Source organism: Lemur catta, chromosome 14, assembly GCF_020740605.2.
Source record: "Lemur catta isolate mLemCat1 chromosome 14, mLemCat1.pri, whole genome shotgun sequence".
Lineage (NCBI taxonomy): Eukaryota > Metazoa > Chordata > Mammalia > Primates > Lemuridae > Lemur > Lemur catta.
The window spans coordinates 25,309,066-25,330,300 of NC_059141.1; the positions used below are offsets into that span (position 1 = coordinate 25,309,066).

A 21,235-nucleotide genomic window follows, 5' to 3' on the forward strand; every position below is an offset into this window, starting at 1 on the left:
ACAAAGGGAGTCTACATCCTGTCCCACGCGTCCTAGCTAATGGGATTCGGCCCTTTGACAGCGAGGCGCTCCCGTGCTAAGGGCGCTGCGCTGTGGCCCTGGCACCTGCCGGGCCTCACTGCATGGGGCTCCGGGGTGGCCATCGCCACCCGGCGTGGCGAAAGAGGGAACTGCGCCCCGGGGCGGGATTGGCGAGGCCGCCGCGGCACTCCCCGCAAACGCCGCCGACGGCCCGGCCGCCGCCCTCTCCCAGGAGCAGGGATCCGCCCCCGTCGCTCCCGCTGCCGCGTGCGCCGGCGGCCCGTGTCCCCCGCGCGGACGGCGGCCCCCGCCTGCGCCGTTCCCGCCAGGGACTTCCCGCCCCCGCCCCCTGGCCCGCGTCCCGACCGGGCGCCGAGCGAGCGCAGGCCCGAGGGCGGGGCCTGCGGGGCCTCCTCCGCGCCGCTGGGGGCTGCGGGCCGCGGGCGGCAGGCGGATAAAAGGGCCCCGGGCGGCCCGCAGGCCGGTTCGCGCCGCTCGCCCGCCGCCCGGCCCTCCGACGTCCGCGCTCCAGCTGGTGAGCCCCCGCCCTGGCCCCGGCCCCGGTCTGTCTCTTGCTGTGCTGTCTGTCCTTCTGCCTCTCTGCGCCCTGCAGGCCTCTGAGCGTTCCTGGAGGCTGGGGGCTGGGAGGGATGAGACCCATGGATGGCCGGCCCGGCCCGCTAGTCGCTAGTCGCTCACCAGCCTGCTTCCAGTTGGACAAGTGACCCAGTTGGGAAGCTTGGCCCAACGCCCGCTCCGGGTGGGGTGCCGTGCCCTGGCCGCGAGGTGCCTGCGTGTCTTGTTTGTGAACACGCTGCGTGTGTGTAATGTTTCTCTGCCTTCCCTCCCAGGCAGGAGGCAGGGGAAGGGGCAAGGTGTGTTCAGATGTCACTGTCGTGACTTGGGGCACAAACAGCCAGGGCAGATCGGGGCTGTCCAACTAACCAGACCAGGGCTGAATGCTGGGGGGTGAGAGCAAACAGGAAGTGGAAGGGGTCGGGGCAGAGGGCTCCAGCCCCCACCTTTCCTAGCCTGGACAGGTAGAGCTCAGGGCCCATTTGCTGGCACTGCTTCAGGGCCACAGAGTCAGTGGCCACCTGAGGGGAGAAGCCCCACCCCCAAAGAGCTACAGAGAAGGGGCTGTGAGTGATCCCAAAGTTGGTGTCCCCTCAAGACGGCACCCCAGATGGCCCTCTCCCGAATGCCCTTGGGCATTTGCCCTCTTCCAGCCCTCCCTACCCGGGCCACGTCAGGTCAGGTGCCACCATCCCCTGGCAGCACCTGGGGCAGGTACCTTTCTTCCTCAAGTTGGCAGGGTCTTGGATCTGTCACTTGGTGGCACTCAGTGTGGGCACCCAGCCCAGTGCCCTCACACCATGGCCGGGGTCATAAAACAACCAGCAACAGCGTGGAATTTCAGTGGAACTTCCTCTTCCAACATCCATCTCCCTTGTGGTTTCGAGAGCTGGGCTTTCAGCCAGGTTGCCTGGGTTTGAATCCTGGCCGGGCAAGTTACTTGACTTCTCTGGGCCTCATCTTCTCATCTGTAAAATGGAGATAAGTAGTCAATAAATATTTGTAATGCGTTATTGCCATCCTCACCTCCCTCGGTCCCCCTGCTCCTCCACCTTCCTTCCCCTCACCTTTCTCCTTCACTTGGGTGAAGAGCGGCCACTGTCGAGGCTGCTTCCTCCTCTGAGGGGATGCTCCTCCTGGCCTCCCCTCTGTGCGCTGGGCCGAGGAAACAGACACGCGGGAACTTGCATAGTCAGGAAGCAAACACACAAGTGCCAGGCAGGTGGGGAACTGGGAGGGTTTGATGGAGGAGTAGCGTTCAAGCTGGTGTTGCAGGACGTGTAGGAGTTTAACCATCTGGGGGAGAGGAAAAGGGCCCCTCCGGAGACGGGACAGTGAGAGCAAATGCTTGGGGGCTGGGAGATGAAGGTAAGTTTGGGGAATGCAGAGAAAAGTCTGGTGTGAGCCAGAGCTGTAGAAGGCCCCGAGGTAGGCAGGACGGCTGGGAGGAGGGAGGAGCTCTCCTTGCTCTCCCTGCACCTGGCTCGGTTCTGCCTGCTCCCATCCGCCTCCCCGCAGCTCTCCTGGAAGGGAGCTGCCCTGGCCCAGACCCGGGGGCTGCAGCAGAAGCCCACCCTGGCCTCAGGTTGATGCCTTGCCGAGGTGGGAGCTGCTGGCCTGGGAGAGCCCACAGCCTCTCCTAAGACCTCCCCAGTGTTGTGGGAACTTCAGCCACAAGCCAAGCAGCAGCCCCGCCCAGCCACCAGGCCCTATCAGAGCATGTCATATAGGGGACCTGTAGTGCCACTCCTCATTTTACAGGTGTTGCAGCTGAGACTCGAAGAAAGGAAAACACCTGCCTCCAGACACACGACAATTCAGTGGCAGAGTTAGGAGCATCCTGACTCATGGGGACGGTAGAGGAGATGTGGTCACCACTCAGCCCAGACCCAATGTGACCGCTGGGTCCTAATCCTTCCCACCCTCTCTTGTCATCTGACAAGTGTTCCTACCCACAGGGACTGGTTTGGCTCAGTCCCCGGTTGTCGCAGAAGTCCCCAATGTGGAGACATTGGAAGGAGCAGAGAGCACTCTGCTCATGGTGACAGCTAGCTGGGAGCCCCCAGGGGCCCCTGAGTGAGGAGTGGCATGCAGAAGACAGGGTTTGAGTCCAGAGGGAAAGCACAGCAGGGTCAGAGTGGGTCGCTGCGGAAGTGAGAATGGGGGAGGCACCTGCACAGCCTCAGGGAGCAGAGAGAAGAGAAGCCGGGCTCAGGAGTGTGGGTGGGGGAAAGGGGTGAATCTGGAGCACGTTGCAGAGCAGGGTGCCAGGGACTTGAAGTGGAAATGGGACGTGGCCTCCATCTCCACTTTTGTACAAAGAGGGGGTAGGGCCCATCTAGACGGATGGCTCTCTGGTAGCTATTACAATAGCTGCTAGTAACAGGTAATTGTTACTGAGGGCTTGCTCTTCTAAGGGCTTAATATCTATCCATTCACTTAATCTTCACAACAATCCTATGCAGTAGGTGCTATTATTATCCCCATTTTACAGAAAGGGACACTGAGGCAGTGAGAAACTATTAATATATCAGCTGGCCAAGATCACCTGGATACTAATAGGTGGAGGTGGGATTGAACCCAGGCGGTCTGAGTCCCCAGTCTGTACTCTTAAGCACTGTGCCCTGCCACCTCCCATCCATGCAACCACAGATACCAGCCTTAGGGATGGAGTGGCAGGGGAGACCCTCCCTACCCAGGCTGATGAGCTGCGTGATTCCCCAAGAGCAGCTGTGGCCACGGCAGAGGCAGGTCTCATCAGAATGGGTTCTCCTAAGACTCAGACACTGGGCAGGGAGCCGGGGACCCAGCCTTCTCCACCCAGTGTTCCAGGTGGGCCTCAGCTCTCCGTTGGCAGTGGCACCTGGGGGTGGAGGACCTTCAGCATTGGTGGCCCAGAGGTCTGCAGTGCCTCTAACTAGCTGTGACTCTCTCCTCTATGCCCTTCCCCACCCACTGGTCCCAGGGACCGAGGCCACTAATATGTGAGGGGAAGAGGACCAGCCCCCAATCTTATCCCCTCTAAGGTCCCACAGGGCACCTGACACAGCCTCCTGGAGACAGGGGCTCTCTCTGATGTATGTCCTCTGCCTGAAACCCTCCCATGGCCCCTCGTTTCCTACAGGATGAAGGGCAAGCCCTCTGCATGGTGCACAAGGCCCTGATCGCTGGCCCAGCCTGTCCCTCGCCCTCTTTCCCCTCCAAGCCCCCAGTGCTGTTAAGAGGATGCTTCCTGCTCTTGCACAAACACCTCTTTTCCTCTTTCCTCCTTTACCCATCCTGTTCTCTTCCCAGAATGCCCTTTTTCCTGCCCTCTTACTCATCAACAAGGTGCAGGTTAAGTGTCCCTTCTTTGAAAGCCCTCCCTAATTCTTCCTCACTGAGCTTCACTCAGTAGGGAGAGTATTTGATGTTAGTTTCTATGCCCAAGCACTTGGCCTATTAATTGGCCTGAAGCGAGTATTCCAGAAATGTTTGTGGAGTCACTGCAGGAATCACACTCCTGGGCGGACCCAGAACTATGGCTTGAGGGTATCGTAGGCTATCCAAGCTGGAGGAGATACAAGATGGTACTTGGTTCACCCTCCTCATGTTGGAAATAAAGTCCTGGGGCCCAGAGAGCTTAAAAGCCTTGCCCAAGCCACGCAGCAAGTGAGGGGTGGGGGCCGTGGCTCCTCTCTGCTAAACCTTTCTGCTCCGACCTCCCATGCCTTCTGTGGTGAAGGTGGCATTTGACACATTTGAATAGGGTGCGGGAACATCAAGTGGTAGGGGCAGGGCCGCTGGGTAGATATTCTGGACCCGAGGGCACCCTGGGGCTGCCCCGTGACCTGCATATAAGACTGTATTAGGCAGAGCTACTGTTTGCTGAGCGCTTACCACGTGCCAGGCCAGTGCTGAGCGCTTTCCGTGCAGTGTTGTGTTTATCACTCAGATCAACACTGTGAGACGGGATTATCACCCCCATTTCACACGTGAGCAGACTGAGACTCAGGAAGGTTAAACTTCACCTTCCTCAAGGGCCCCTGGCCAATACATGGTGGATGTGAACCAAATTGGCTAACCTGAGAGCCCAGACTCAATCAATGCCACCACGCACACGCCTTTGTCTTGCCAGCAGCAGCCAAACTGTTGAAGAGATGGTGATCATTGTCACATTTACTCATTGCCCAGGTACCGTGGCCCCAGCTGCCCTTGACGTCACCGTGATGTGGTCCCCGCCAGCCACTCTCTCCCTGTTCCTGCTGCTGCTGGGCCAGGCCCCTCCCGGCAGGCCACAGTCTCCGGGCACCACAAAGCTCCGGCTGGTGGGCCCCGGGAGCAGGCCAGAGGAGGGCCGCCTGGAGGTGCTGCACCAGGGCCAGTGGGGCACCGTGTGTGACGATGACTTCGCTCTCCAGGAGGCCACAGTGGTCTGCCGCCAGCTGGGCTTCGAAGCTGCCCTGACCTGGGCCCACAGTGCCAAGTATGGCCAAGGGGAGGGTGAGTGACTGGTGCCGCCCGGCAGGATGGCCAGGGGATGGTAGCAGGCTTCTCTCAGGGGCTTGGCTCACTGGAGATGGGACAGAACACATCAGACGCCCACCCGTCCTTCAATACCCAGCTCACATGACCTCCTCCATGACAATTTCCTAAGTGCCCCAGCTGCAAACGGCCCCCGCTCCCACCCGCCATTCTCTCTTGTGATGAGGCCACCACCATCACCACCACTAAACTCTAAGTTCCTTGAACACAGTGATTGGCACACGGTGGGTGCTTAGCAAATGTTGTTGAATGAATGAATGGGCAAACAGGTAGGCCTAATTACTACACCTGCCTGGCATTTTCCAAAAACAGATTCTGCAAGCCCTGCTGCCCAGAGGAGGCAGTAGACAGGGCTGTGCATACGGAGACCCAGGAGAACCAGCCCCCTCGTCCCTCCCACCCTCTACCAGGGTTTGGAAGAGGAGGCTTGATGAGTGTGGGGTCCTATCCAGGAGGCAGGTGACCTGCCTCTCTGTGCCACCATTGAGCATCACCTCCCCTCCCCCACAGGACCCATCTGGCTGGACAATGTGCGCTGTGCGGGCACGGAGAGCTCCCTGGACCAGTGTGGGTCTAATGGCTGGGGTGTCAGTGACTGCAGCCACTCAGAAGACGTAGGTGTTGTGTGCCACCCCCAGCGCCAGCGTGGTGTTTCTGAGAAGGTCTCCAATGCCCTCGGGCCCCAGGTGAGGAGGCTGTTCAGGCCCTGGAGAAGGCAGGGGAACGGGAGCAGAGCTTGCAGTAAGCAGCATCCCTGGGGCCCTGCCCCCTGTGTGTGGCCCGAGCAGGTGCGTGGAGAGCGGGCCCTAGCCCGACAGGGGGCAGGCCAGAGCACCAGGGCCGGGCCTGCTGGGAATCGCAGAAGCTGCTCCCATAGGGATGCAGTGGGGGGCAGGGGGCTGCTTCCCCCGCAAGGCCTGGCCACAATTGCTGCCTCTTCCCAGCACAAACAACCCTGAGCTGAAAACAGCCCAAGCTGAACAACAGGAGCAGGCAGGGCAGGGCTCTGGCTCCTACCCTGTGCTGTGTGGCAGCCTCAGCCTGAGGACAGCTGGCCCTGGCCCACTGATCACAGCAGGCCGTGATGGGGGGCTCTGTACTTGTCTGAGTAACCCCAGGGCTAGGGTAGGGGTCTCAGGGGCCAAAGGATCCTGCTGGTGCAACTGGTCTGTGCCCACCTCAGCTCTCCCCAGGGTGGCATGAAGAGGCCCCTCCATGCCCAGCAGAAGCCTCCCAAACTCCTAGAGCTCCACCCTGATCCCAGGGAGGGACGGAGCTGCCTCGTTCTCTCCAGCTGACAAATCTGAGGAATTGAGGGAAAGGGCCGAGACACACCGAGGTTCTGCCTTGCACTCGCCACGTAGCCTTTGACAAATGCCTCCTTGTCTCTGGGGCTCAGCTCCCTGGCCTGTCCAGGGAGGGGGCTGGGTGGGAGGGTGTGCAAGAGCTCTGGGCCCCTGCTGTCCTGCCTGGAGCTCTGCACTGGGCTCTGCAGCAGGGGCAGGAACCCCGGGCCCACGGGTGACTATGCCCTGCAGGCCCGGCGGCTGGAGGAGGTGCGGCTCAAGCCCATCCTTGCCAGCACCAGGCGGCGTAGCCCGGTGACCGAGGGCGCCGTGGAGGTGAAGTATGAGGGCCACTGGCGGCAGGTGTGTGACCAGGGCTGGACCATGAACAACAGCAGGGTGGTGTGCGGGATGCTGGGCTTTCCCAGTGAGCTGCCTGCCAACAGCCACTACTACAGGTAGGAGGCGGCTGGGCCGAGGGCCTGCGGGAGATGGGATCGTGGGGCGGTGGCTGAGTGTGTGTGTGTGCACGCGTGTGCATATCATGTGCACATGATATATGTACATGTGTGCACTCAAGTGAGATGCATGAGGGGTGTGTGTGTGCTGACATGTTCGTACAATGCGTGCGTGTGTGTGTGCATGTAAGTGTGTGAGTATAGGAATGTGCATGGGTGTGTATGTGTGTGCTCGTGGGAGATGGGTGAGGGGATGAGTGGCACACGTGTGTGCGTGGCACGTGGGCCCTTACAGAGTTCAGTGAGGACCGGAGGGACTGACTAGCAGCAGTGGTGTCCGTGGCAGGACGTTCAGCAGGTGTTGGGGCTGGGAGAGAAACAGGCCCAACGAGGAATGCGCCTGGATTGCCTGGGTCATGGATCCCTCAGAATTATGCAGAGGAACGCGAGTGAGGATGAACTTCAAGATCCCGGGAAATACCTAGAAACAGAAAAATGAACCTTGTACTTTCCAATCACAGAAAAAGAATAGGCTACATGCCCCCATGATGAAAACCACTGCATGTAAAACTATCCCCGATTTAAAAAGCAGACTTTCCCGAAGCTACTTTTAGCGACACACAAGCACAGCATGGACACAGTCCCGGTCTCAGCTCAGCCGGCAGCCGGCTGTGGGCCCTTGGGCAGGCCTGGACCCTCCAGTCCCCTGTGAATTATCCCAGCCCTGCTGCCGCAGACTTCGCTGGCTCTGACCCAGGCCAGGCTGTGACTGGGTTGCGTGTTGGCAAGGCGTGGGTTGGGGTGGGTTCTGCGAGAAACGTGACCAAACTGTCGCAGCAGATTGCATCAGCCCCAAACGCTGCCCAGCCACGGTGCTGCCCCGTCAGTGCAAACTGCCCGTTTCTTGTCAAGCGAGAAATCTCCCACGGTGCGTCTGAGTCATCTGCCTCGTCCGCCCCAGTCGGTTTTAGTCATGCCTCACGTAAGGGGTTGGAAGTCCTCGTTGCTCTGTCCTGTGTCTCTGACTTAGATGATCCTGTCCTGAAGAAAGAGGGGTGGTGGCCAGCCACGTGGCTCCACTCTGGGGGATGACTAGGATGTGGGCCCTGACTCCCCACTGCCCGGTCACTGCACATCTGGGCCTCGCTGACTCACTCCCCAGCCATGAGGAGGGCAGCCCTGATGACAGTCTGGGTGCCTCTGGGTGGGCAGCCCCCGCCAGCAAGGCCTGCACCTTCCACCTGTCCCCAGAGGACCTTTCCCCTGGTCCTGGCTCTTGGGACACTCCCTAAAGTCTCCCCTTCGTCTGGACCAAGCTGCCTGTCCCAGGGGCAGCCCCGCACAGAGAGACCCCAGTTTAGGACTAGCTGAGGGGCCTTGCTTGCCTGCCTTGTAAAATTACTCTTTGTGAGGCAGCTACCCTATCAGGGCTGCTGTGAAGCTGAGCACTGAAATAAGATTACGAGTTTACAAACTGTGCAGTCCTGTGCAAAACTGAGGACAGCTATGAAGAGCCAGCGTGGCAGCAGGTGAGAATTCTGCCCCTCTTCACCTCCCATCCATTTTCCCCACAACAGGAAAGTCTGGAACCTGAAGATGAAGGATCCCAAGTATAGGTGAGAAGCAGCACCCTGGGGGGAGGATGAAAGGTGTGGCCTGAAGGGTGTCCTCCCCTCCCCTCCCCTCCCCTCCTCTCCTCCCCTCCCCTCCTCTCCCCCCTGCCCTGCCCTCCGCTTTGGCTTCCCTTAGCCCCAAAGCTCTTCCCTCAACCCCTCCTCCACCCTCAGTCTCCCTTGTCCTCCAGGCTGAAGAGCCTGACAAATAAGAACTCCTTCTGGATCCACCGTGTCAACTGCCTGGGGACAGAGCCCCACGTGGCCAACTGCCAGGTGCAGGTGGCTCCAGCACAGGGCAAGCTGCAGCCGGCCTGCCCGGGTGGCATGCATGCCGTGGTCAGCTGCGTGGCAGGGCCTCGCTTCCGCCCACCGAAGGTGAAGCCACGACGCAAGGAGCCCTGGGCAGAGGTGAGCCCCAAGGGGCCCTGCACCCCGGCCTCCAGGCACCGGCCTCCTCTCTGCAGGCCCCTGCCCGGTGGGGGGTGGGGTGGGGTGGCTCTAGCACACGCAGGGGAGGAGAGAGGAACCAGACTTGCAGGGGGAAATGTGAACCACAGTATGGTAGAACCTTGGAGTTTATTTAAAAGGGATCGTTTATATTCCTACCGTAAATGGAAAGCTGACATCACAGCCTTGAGTGGACGGTGACCATAAAAACAGTAATTAGCTCCTAACTGCATCCCGTTGAGGGCTGAGAGCAGGGACCCGGAGCCTGGCCCTGTGTTAGAAAGAGTGGATGAGCAAGTGCGAGTGAGGCGTTCCAGACACTTCGCACACACTGGGACGGGCTCCGTGAGGATACTGTGGTGGGGATTTGTCATGGAAGAGGCGGAGGTCAGGGAAACGGCTTATTCAAGGTGGTGGCCCTGTGAAGTCAGAGGCAGGACCGGAATTCCTGGACATTAGCTCTTGCCACCGCGGCCAGAGCGGAGCTTGAAGGGGCCCTGCCCTGGGTTCCTGCTGCGGGCTGGCTGCCTCCTCCCCAGCCCTCCCTGAAGCAGGCTTTCTCCCGGCAGGAGCCCAAGGTGCGCCTGCGCTCCGGGGCCCAGGTGGGCGAGGGCCGGGTGGAGGTGCTCATGAACGGCCAGTGGGGCACGGTCTGTGACCACAGGTGGAACCTCATCTCTGCCAGTGTCGTGTGTCGTCAGCTTGGCTTTGGCTCTGCTCGGGAGGCCCTCTTTGGGGCCCAGCTGGGCCAAGGTGAGTGAGGAGGCCCGGGGTGGGGGGCGGTGGCAGGGTCTGGATATACTGCTGGTCCATCTCTTGCTGGCCCTGGGGTGTCAGGGCCCCGGGCAGGAAGTTCTCCCCCTCTGTGGAGGGGAAGCCACAAGTATGGGGTGACAGAGATGGAGCCTCACGCAGCACCTCTGTCCCCCCAGGGCTGGGGCCCATCCACCTGAGTGAGGTGCGCTGCAGGGGACATGAGCGGACCCTCAGTGACTGTGTCACCCTGAAAGGGTCCCAGAATGGTTGCCAACATGAGAATGACGCTGCCGTCAGGTGCAACGTCCCTGACATGGGCTTCCAGAATCAGGTGAGCTCGGGTCTGAGCATGGCCTCGGGCTGGGGGACTGGGAAGCCCTCCGGTGGGGCAGGGTTCGTGAGGCACAAAGGCTTCCGCCTCAGACCCTAGACCACCTTCCCGTGGAGCCCGCCTGGGAAGCCCTTTCCTCGCTGAGTCTCGCCTGGCCGGGCCCGCAACCCCTCAGAGCAGCAGAGGCCACAGGGACTCCGCAGGTGGACGAGCTCTCCCACACCACTCAGCGCCTGTGAAGCTGAGGGAGGAGCCGGGGCAGGGCCACAGGGCCGCTGGCACCGGGGAGTGACACAGGAGAGGCAGTGTGGGAGGCTCGGGGCCAAGCCGAAGTGCTAACGTGGACCGTGGGCTGTTGCTGGTGTCTCTGTAAAATGGGGTTAACACTCATGGGGTCATTGTGAATAGAGAGACAGGAAAGCCCTTTGCAAATTGCAAGTTGCCATTAATGGTAGGATTTCAAGAGGAGACCTGGCGCAGACATTTTGAGTCAGATTTCTCCCGGGGGCAGGGACACTGGAGACTACCTGGTGAACTGTCTCACGTTACAGTGGAGACCAACTCAGAGAAGGGGAGTGTCTTGTCTAGGGCCACACAGGGAGCCGGCCTGGGCTGGCCGCCGGGCTCGCAGCCCTGGGCTCTTCCTCCCACTGCTGCCCCGTTGCTCACATGCCTCTGACCATTGCAGGTGCGCCTGGCTGGGGGGCGCAGCCCTGAGGAGGGCGTGGTGGAGGTGCAGGTGGAGGTGAACGGGGTCCAGCGCTGGGGGAGCGTGTGCAGTGACCACTGGGGGCTCACCGAAGCCATGGTGGCCTGCCGACAGCTCGGCCTGGGCTTTGCCAGCCACGCCATCAAGGTAGGTCCCTGTCTCGCTCCTTCCCTACAACCTCTCAGCCTCCTAGGCCAAGAGGCCCAAAACTTGCTGTGCTAAAGCTGCTGCCCTTTTATTCATTCAACAATTCATTATTGAGTGAAACTATGGGCTGATGTGACGCTGGGTGCTGGAGACAGTGTGGTAAACCGGAAGACACTGTCCCTGCCTCATAGAACATACAGTCGAGTGAAGGAGGTGACCATTAATAAAATGTTCACACAACCAGGTACACAGTTGTGTCTGCAGGAGAGATGAGTAGAAGTGAGCTAGATAAGGTGGGGCAGGATATAAATAGCTTATGCAAAGGCCCTGTGGCCAGAGGTTAGTTGATTAGTTGAGGAAATCAGGGGCCTCGGGTTGGAGTGTGGCTTTTAAGAGGAAAACCCTGAGAAGTGTGAGGGTGGAGCAAGAGGCGGGGCCAAGGCCATTTGAAGTTTGTAATCCAGATTCTGAAAAGATTTCTGCCTTTGCTATTTGGAACAGTTGGGGAGGAGACTAACATGAACGCAGTCTCAGAGGCTATTACAGTGGCCCAGGTGAGAAGTGATGCAGGATTGGACCAGGCTAGTGGCAGTCCAGGGAGGGATAAACAGATAGATTTAAAAGATATCAAAAACAATAATAAAACTGAGACTTTGGGTACGGTTGCAGTGGAGAAAGCTGTGCAACCACACCCACACTGGTGCGCACGCCTGAGCAGACCTCACCTGGAGAGCCGGGCTCAACTTTGAGCACAACCAGGTCTGGGGCTGTGTGAGGAACAGCTGGGGAAATGGGAGCAGCCCCCTGGGTAGGGGAAGGGAGCGGGACCATCCTTTCCAAATGCTGAAGGGCTGCCATCTGGGAGAGGGATGGGTGCAGGGCCAGTGGTAAAAGCCATAGGTAGAGGATTTTTGCCTCATTACATGGAAGAAATTTCTAACATAAGAAGAGTCCAGACGTGGCCTAGACTGCTCCAGGGGCTCATCACCAAAGATGTTCAGGCCCAGGCTGGGCACAACCTTGTGGGGGGAAGGATATGACGGGGTCCAAGCCTCAGATGGGTCAGAAGAGATGACTCCAAAGGCACCACTCTGCCCTGACTGGGTGACACTGTTTTCTCAGGACACCTGGTACTGGCAGGGGACGCCGGGGGCTGGAGACGTGGTGATGAGCGGGGTGCGCTGCTCAGGCACGGAGCTGGCCCTGCAGCAGTGCCAGAGGCACGGGCCGGTGCACTGCTCCCACGGCACCGGGCGCTTCTCGGCCGGAGTCTCCTGCACGGACAGTGAGTAACGAGAGGGCTCGCGGGGCCGGGGGACGGGGGGTCTGCACTCCCCCTCGGGGAGGGTCCTGTGTGCTGGCGCCAGCTCCACGGTCGGCAGGGTTGGGGGTGGAAGCACCAGCTTTGCCATTTCCCAGCTGTGTGCGGCCAAAGCACCAGTCACATCAGGGTACAGACCCTGCCCTGCTGACCTCATGGAGTTAGTGTGAGAAAGAAAACCAAGAACAGGTGAAAGCACAGGATATAGAACAGGTGTTTTTCAAATGTGGGGTTATGACCAACAGTTTTAAAAAATGAAAGAGAATAGAAAACATCAGAGCGTATTACATTGAGCAAGGACGGAATTTTTTTCTTGGAACTATGTATGTGTGTACTGGGTTACAACATAAAATATACTTCTGACTGTGGTTTGTCGTAAGAAGAGGTTTGAAAGCTGCTGTGGAGGACACACAAATGTGCAGCACACCAAGGCCTAAGGCTCAGCTGTGTGTTCTCTTCCTGAGCTTTGCGATTTGCCCAAAGGGCTCTGGGACAAGACTATCTGTGGCATTGGTCTGCACCACAAACCCAGGGCACCAGCATCTTTGTTTGACATCTGCCAACCAGGCCTGTGCCAAGATAACTATATCCAGTCCAAAGGCTGCAGGGGGGCACCAATCCAAGTGGCCACTTGACCTTTCTTCCCAGCCAAACTTCAATGCCAAGAGATCCTTAACCTTTGTCAGTGAGCTCTCGGCTTCCTCTCTGTCCAGCGTGCCCTGGGGAGAACGCCGGGCCCATCCATCACAATGCCCTGCAGGGTGACGGGGCATCGGAGGGGCCTCCCCAGCACCAAGGCCTCCCTGCACTTTGGGAGCCGCCCTTCCTGGGAACCTCGTGCCCACCCCTGTTCTGCCTACAGCGGCAGCTCTCTTCTTAGATGCTTTTGATGCTTCACAACAGCTGGGCAGAGAGCCCACCTGCAGCCTCTGTAGCCATGCCTATATCTCCTTCCTGACATTTCTCATTCCTTCTTTCCTTTACTCTCTTCTCATTCTCTCTGAACACTCTCCTTCTTTCTCCCAGACACCCTCTAGGGTTTGTCAGTTGGTCACACCCTGGCTCTCTCCAATACCTACCACAGGAATTTCTGGAGCACTTTCAGTGCTAATACAGGCAAAGTATCCAAGTTAGGTATCAGCAGACCTTTTTGGGAGGATTATATGAGCTAAGCTACATAAAGGCACTTTTCAGGCTTAGAAGCATTTTACAAAAGAAATACTAGTGTACATCAACCGCACGTTCACTGGGGCCGGACAATGGTCTAAGCATGTTACAGGTATTATCACATTAATATCGCTATTATTATCTCCATCTTACAGATGATGAAAATGAGAGACAAAAGGGTTAAGCAGTCACAGAGCTAGTAAATGATAGTCAGAAACTAAGCCAGGAATAAACCCAGGTGGCCTGGCCCCAAAGCCAGCAAGCTTAACCATGACACTGCAGCTGTCTCCCAAGTTAAGGTGATAGATTGTCCCTTTTATTGTTATTAGAACTTACATCTCCTAGCTCCTAAAATGCCTTCTTTTCTGGGATCCTCCTGGAGGGCTTAGTCTGGGGCGAGCCTGTCCTCCTCGCTGGAGAGCAAAGCCAGCTGCCTTCCCATCCTTCCGACCGCTGCCCTGCCCTCTGCCTGCCCAGGTGCTCCAGACCTGGTGATGAACGCCCGGCTCGTGCAGGAGACAGCCTACCTGGAGGACCGCCCGCTCAGCCTGCTGTACTGTGCCCACGAAGAGAACTGCCTCTCCCAGTCTGCTGACCACATGGACTGGCCCTACGGGCACCGGCGCCTACTGCGCTTCTCCACGCAGATCTACAACCTGGGCCGGGCTGACTTTCGTCCAAAGACTGGACGCCACAGCTGGATTTGGCACCAGTGCCACAGGTTAGTGCTGGCCATGTCTTGCCTCTCGAGGGTTAGGCACAAAAAGCAGGGTCCAGGGACCGAACAGTCTGGTCCCTCCCTGGCCTCGGACAAACTTTCCTGGGTGTGTGCTCTGGATAAGCCGGCCTTCCTGGCCACCTTACTTCCGTGTGTGCAGGAGGCAACACCGAATCCAGCAGTGCCCACCTGCCCTCTCCATCTCTCTCGCCTTCCCTGATGTCCCCATGTTGATGGTGCTTGTGGCTATCTCCCACAGCACTGTCCCACAGAGAAGTCATTACTAGCAGAGCTGGTCTCTGTTAGAATGGTATTTGACAATTTTCCTATGTGGGACCATAGACAGGCCTTGTCTTCAGAAGCCAGATAAAGTGGGGACTCCCAGAAACCTGCAGGCCCAAAATCGATGCGCCATCCAGGATGCTGGCTGTGCAGAAACAGCTCACCTCTTCCTGCAGCAGCGAGGCGGCCCCAAAGAACAGCATGAACAGACCAGTACTAAAAAGGGGACAATGAGTATTCTTCCCTACCAGGAGCCTCCAGACCAGAGAGAGGGAGAGACAATGCCTGTGAAAGGACAGAATGAATTTTTTTTTGCTTCAGGACACAGCAGTGGGTGGGGAAAGCTGGGAGGCATGGGCAACAACTTTGGGACTTGGCCTTGCCTGAGATAATAAGCACCTTTCCCTGTAGCATGAACAGAGCTGTCATTACAACTGGATTGGAAACAATGGTAGCAATTTGGTCCCAGGCTGACAGGGAGCAGACTAAGCTCCCTCCCCAGGAGCTCAGCTCCCAGGCTGGTCCCTGAACCAGGTGCCCTTCCTTCCACCTCCCATGCAGGCCTTGCCGTCGGGCACCAGCCTCCTGGAAGCTACCAGGGCAGGGCTTTTACCTGGGTGACGACCCTAGGTGAAGGGGGAAGCTGAGCCTTGCTGCCTAGCAGGGGTGCTGTGGGTCACACTAATCTCGGGTTTGGGAGGGAGAAGGGCACTGCCCTGCTATTATAACTTTCCTTTCAGGGTAATGACCGGGCCTACTACCTCGGTTGTCCCTGCCAGCTCCTGCACAGAGGACCCTCTGCTGTTGCTGCCGGCTAACAGCTCTCTCTCTCTCCTGCAGGCACTACCACAGCATCGAGGTCTTCACCCACTATGACCTGCTCACTCTCAATGGCTCCAAGGTGGCTGAGGGGCACAAGGCCAGCTTCTGTTTAGAGGACACAAATTGCCCCACAGGTGTGTGGTTTCCTATCAGCGTCTACCAGCATATCCTGGGACCAGGCTCCCTCTGCCCTGATCAACAGCCCCAGGCACCTGGAGCCCCTGGCTTGGAAAGTTAACACTCAAGACAACCCAAAAAGATCAATTTCTTACCTTCTGAAATCTTAGGCAGAAGATTTTTACTTCCTTTGAATTCCCAATACACTTTGTACTCCTTTTAAAATGCTCAGCACTTTCTACCTTGGATTGTAGTTGCAGACCTGTCTCATCTCTGCTAAGCTCCCTGAGGGCAGGGACTGTCTGATTCCTGTCTGCACAGCCACAGTCCCTATCCCTTAGGAATGGCTGGTAAACACTGGGTCCTTAGAGGGTTGGGTGGATAGATGGACAAATAAATTAGCACAGTAGAGCTGGAATCTTCCAACCACATTTTCTAGGCCTACAGGGATTTCTGCTAGAGCATCTGAAGTAAAAATCTCTTTTTCACAGATGTGGTTTGCTACAGTGCTGAATTTATAGTTAGCAGGAATTCTGGCTCTGATATGCAAGGGAGTTATTTAACTGAACCTCAGGTCGCCAATCTGTCAACTGGGCATAACTGCACTGAACTGGTAGAGTTGGTGTCAGGATTAAATGGTGAGATCTGTGAAAGATCTAGCAGAGTGCTTGGTCCCAAGTACCTACTCAGTGCCTCAGTAACTGTACCCTTCCTTACAGGACTGCAGCGGCGCTATGCGTGTGCCAACTTTGGGGAACAGGGAGTGACCGTAGGCTGCTGGGACACCTACCGGCATGACATTGATTGCCAATGGGTGGATATCACAGATGTGGGCCCTGGGAACTATATCTTCCAGGTAAGGGGGCTGAGGGACTCTCCAGAGTCTGTTCCAAAATGTTCCCTGAGGTCAAATAAGGGAAGAGAGTTTCACACATAATATCCCCAACAAGGAGCTGTGCCACTGGGGAAAGAACACTCAATCAGGATCCAAAGAACCTGGGTTTGAGCCCTGATTCAATGAACACTGGGCAAGTCACAACTCCTCAGTTGTGAAGGAGTTGTGACTTCTTAGTCCCCATCTGTAAAATGGGGACATTAATGCCTATCTCCTGAGGTGACAGTAAGGATTGATGACACAAAGAACAGAAACACTTTGTAATGCTACATGAGACGTAAGGGAGCGTTACAGCCACTGCCAGCTGACTCAGAAACCAAATTACCGGTTTTCAGCAGTTCTCCGTCTCTCATTCCAGGTGGTTGTGAACCCTAAGTACGAGGTGGCAGAGTCAGATTTCTCCAACAACATGATGCGTTGCCGCTGCAAGTATGATGGGCACCGGGTCTGGCTACATAACTGCCACACAGGTAACTGAGCCACTGTGGGAGCAGCCTTGTATGGGCTCAGGGAGCTGGAATACTCTAAATGTACCGCTCTCCCAAGTGTGTGACTTGTACCTGTACACGGCTAGGATGGACCAGAGATGAATTTCCTTTGACATCTTCACAGGTAGATTTCTAGGATTGGTCAGACCATCAGCCTCCCTAATAACTACTTCTACATCCCTGTTTGCACGGAAGGCCATTCAATTGTAAACTTAGTTTCCAATCTGTCCTAGAATTTTTCCTGTCACCTCATGTCAGGATTTTTCTTTTCCAGTCTGTTATTTTTCCTACTTTTTCATGTAGTCTTTCTCAGCTGCTCCATCCTAAGCCGAGTACCTCACAGGCAAAAGTAGAAGTCCCCTTGCTCTGTGTTGCTATCTCCAGCTGTGGTCACTGCTTGCAAGAAGGGACGATGGAGAACAGGGACACTTACAGGATTGGTGGCATCAAAGGAAGAGGCATGATCCAGTGGGGGCAGAGTAAGGATGTAGCTGTTCTACTTGTCAGAAAAGAATCCCTCTATCTTCAAGTGTAAGAAATGCCTGTATTTACTATGGGGTATGGGCATTCACACCCATACTTGCGTATGTGGGGTGAGCGGGGTAGAGGTGTTCACTGAGTCAACAAACATTGAGGCCTAACTACTGTGTTGAACGCTGTGCTAGACATTGGGAACACAAATGTAAGACACGGGAGCTCAGTGTCAAGTAGGGTATGCGCACATGCAAATAGATAACCCCAGTACTACTGAGTACCCAAGACAGGTATGAACTAAATGCTGAGCAAACACACAGAGAAAGCAACAAGCTGGGGGCTAGAACAGATTTTTGAGGAAGTGATATTTGAGCTGGGTTTCAAAAGAGGGCAGAAGTCGAAGAAGGGAGGAACAGGACAAAGAGCATAGCACTGGGCTTCAGAAGGTTTCACTGGGTCCCAGACACAATCACCACTTTCTAGCTGGAGGACAGTGAGGAAAGCTCAACCTGAGTTTCCCCTTTGTAAAATGGGGCTGTGTGCTTCAAACTGACTAAGTACTAAAGTTCTTTGCAGGGAGGGTTATGAGAATGGACTTTATCTTGTGGGCTTCTGGGAACCACTGACACATTTCAGTTAAGGAAACAAAAGATCATTTATGTCTTCAAAAAATAACTGGCAACAGATGGAAGACAGAATGAAAAGAGGAAGAATAGTCTGAGGTTTTGAATTTGTGTGACTGAGTAGATTTCGCTGCCATTAAATGAGACAGGGATATGTATGAGAAGAATCAGGAATTGGAATCTGAGGCTGCGCACCATGGAGACAGCAGGTCTTCCATAATGTTAGAATCAAGCTGCAAAGGATCCAGGCAGTGATGAGGGAAAGAAAAATTGTGCCATGTGCAGGTCCTCTTGCCAATGATTAGAGACCCATCAATGTTTTTGCAGAAAACAGAAGACACACTTGGGTGAGAGTCTGAAGTTATTTAACAAAAGGACTATTTATAGAGGCATGCATGGGACTAAGGAATGAGGGATGTTGAGGCAACCAGGGATAAACACGAGTGGAAAGCTATCACCTGCTTTGGGTTTGAAGGAGCAAGGGCTATGCTGGAGCCAGACTGTCACTGCCAGAAGTGCAGGGCCAAAGCACCAAAGCAGGGGAAGAAGTGCCTGACCTCTCTCTTTTCACCCTTAAACCTCCTACTGTTGCTTCTCATTGACCTAACTCAACCCAAAAACAGAGGACAAGGGAGGCAAAGTGATGTATTCCCTAGGGGTCAGTTTCCCAGGGCACAGAGAAAATCAAGGGCAGAGAATGAATCTGGGGAAGGAGCAAAGGAAAATAACCAGCACAACTCTCTCCACTTAAAAATCTTACATATCCTAATGGCTTTGAAACCACACACCTGGGGTGTGTCCAGGGTCTATTTCTATAGAATGGCAGGTATCTGCCCATGGCTGACCTACTGTAAAGGACAAGCTGAGCAGAATGGATCTATGTGAAGTTGTCAGGGAGGATGAGACTATGGCAGGGTTGCTACTTACCTGTTTTCCTTTGGCCCACAGGGGACTCGTACCCAGCTGATGCAGAGCACTCCCTGGAGCAGGAACAGCGTCTCAGGAACAACCTCATCTGAAGCTGTCACTGCACACTCCCAGCTGCTGTCCACACACCAGATACCTCAGCTTATTGGAGCCATGCCCTTCACAGAAGCCCTAACTCAGATGAAAAGGGGCCAGTGCCAAGGGACACCAAGAACTTGCTCAGGAAGCCTTTTGATGGCAAGATCACCAATCCAGATGGTATTGCTCCCACAGAATGGCTCTGGGCCTGCCCCCTAGGGCCCTGTGGCCTATGGAGCATGGCTTCCAGGCTTTGTTCAGCTGAGCTCCTCTTCCGTAAGGAGACCCAGTCTTTCCTGGATCATGCTGCAGAGTTCCCGGGTTCAGGAGCTCTCAGTTCCTTAGGGATGGACTATGGCCCTGTCCCCCATCTAAGTGGTGCTTGCAGATGTCTTGAAGGAGTAGATGACAGAGGACCAAAATACACAGCAGGTGGGGTTAGCTCTCTGCTAGGAGCTCAAAGCAACATAATTTGTGTCAAAGTCACAACTGGCAGAGAAGCTGGTGAATTCTGTCCCTTGCTTCATCTGTCCTCATTTAGAACTCACCTCTTACACTTTGCTAAGAGTCCATTCTTCAGTGTCCCCGCCTTTATCCTACTGCACACATGGGTGCTTCTGACTCCCTGGAAGCTTAGGCCTCAAGCATCCCCTGATTGCCTGATGAGCCAACACCACCAGTTACTGAGTGCTCGAGAAGAGGCAAGTTTCACAGAAGTGGCCAGACAAGGGCCTTCCTGCTGAGCAGCGAGAGTAGACCTCAGAAAGACTGCTGAGGTAATATGGACCCCAGCCCCTGCCAAGGAAAACATATGTGCCATTTACCTGGCAGGCAATCCAATCTCTCTCAGGATCACCATGCATCTCAGGATTGGCCTAAATTCCAAGTCTCAACCAAGTGCCTGGAATGAATTTTTCACTGAATAAATTTTTGCAATGGAAAGAACATCGGTCAAACAAGCCACTCATCTCTACAGAAATACGCAGACATGTCTGGTAGAATGAGGGAGAGAAAACCATGGAGAAAACAGAAGGGGAACATTCAATTTAGTTAAGGACAGAACCCAGGAAAGAGCACCACCCCTGCGTGATGTGGCTGTGATATGCTCTTGCTCAGGTGGTATGAAATCCAGCGGTCTTCTTGACATGATTCTTGAGCTTTTCTCCACTGAGACACACTTCAGAGACGATCCTTACAGGTCTGCCACCCTAATGCCAATAAAGGTTATGGACTGCTACAAAGACAAGAACAGCCGTGCTTATGTATACTTCCCAGCACACTAATTCTGCCCCTTTTCACTCCCACTGAGCTGGGGACTAGGGTGCACAGGGCACACGTGATATTCATGACAGCCCTACTACCTTTCTCTAATCAGCTATCAGCTGACTGTCTCCTTCCCAATTATCCTCCTCTGGTCAGTGCTGAAAGGTGGCTTAGAAAGGTAAGGGATGAAAGATAGGGGCAAGAAGGTAAAACCCAAGGACTATAAACTTTTATTACTGAGACTGCAAAGCCACAATAAATGGCAGCAGATGGGGCAGATTTCCAACAGTCCTCCCTTTCCCACATCACAAGAGCTACGACCCCCTCCTTAGGAAGTAAAAAAAGACATTTTCTGGGATACCCTCATGGAATACAAAGAAGTGTTCTCTTCCTTCTCCCCAACATCCTCTCTTCTCAACTCCCTCATCTCCTTCATTAGGCAGAGGGAGCGTTACATTTTGGCATGGCAGTTTAGGTAAACAAGGGAAGGACTGATTTCCTGTTGGACCCAGCAAACACACCCCCGAACAGTAACAACATTATACTCACATATGCAACTAACGGTCTGTGAAGGAATGTGCGTGTGGTGACTGATGACTACATTCAGGCAGGCAGGTTACCCACAGCTTCTTGCAGGGTCTAGTTTCCAAGAGAGCCGAAAAAAGCAGGCCAGGCAGACAGCCACTGGCTCTGCTCTCGGTCTTGCTGCCCACATCACACGTTTGATAGGTGCAGCAACTTCTAATTCTTGGAAAAAGCTATACAAGGGTTGCACTGTTATACCTGAGTTGAAAGAGCAGGACACAGGAACACTGGTGGCTGGCATGACTTATAACTAGATGAGGAATGTTAACAGAATACCAACCAACAAATTCCAGAAAGAACCAAAAATGTCAGACGACTTCCACCTCAGCATAGTTTAGCCTCAGGGAAACTAAAGTGCTAAAAATCTCAGCTTACTCTTCAGAAGCCTAATTTACCTTTATTCACAAAGACTTTCACTCTATGAAGAGCATATTTGAACTCATGGGAAAAGTCCCTAATATAAATTCCAGGTGATCCTGGGATTTAGATGTTCGGCACATATGAAGGAACATATATGCACAGCAGAGAGTATACTTAGCTGTCTTCCTGAATAACAAAGGAGCCCATGGCGCTCTCTAGCTAACCCAGGTTGTAAAGGCATGGT

At 55.4% G+C, this 21,235-nt stretch overlaps 1 protein-coding gene across 1 annotated transcript; it reads left to right on the forward strand.

Annotated features, from left to right (window-relative positions):
* Positions 1 to 455: 455 nt before the first annotated feature.
* Positions 456 to 20,029, forward strand: LOXL4 (lysyl oxidase like 4). The gene is made up of 15 exons (XM_045568688.1): positions 456 to 556; positions 4,771 to 5,079; positions 5,632 to 5,807; positions 6,660 to 6,865; positions 8,443 to 8,481; positions 8,670 to 8,889; positions 9,498 to 9,681; positions 9,861 to 10,015; positions 10,704 to 10,871; positions 11,994 to 12,156; positions 13,837 to 14,080; positions 15,200 to 15,315; positions 16,018 to 16,154; positions 16,552 to 16,663; positions 18,727 to 20,029. The coding sequence occupies exons 2-15, from the start codon at positions 4,806 to 4,808 to the stop codon at positions 18,795 to 18,797; spliced, it is 2,265 nt and encodes a 754-aa protein (XP_045424644.1). The 5' UTR covers positions 456 to 556; positions 4,771 to 4,805; the 3' UTR covers positions 18,798 to 20,029.
* The last annotated feature ends 1,206 nt before the right edge of the window (positions 20,030 to 21,235 follow it).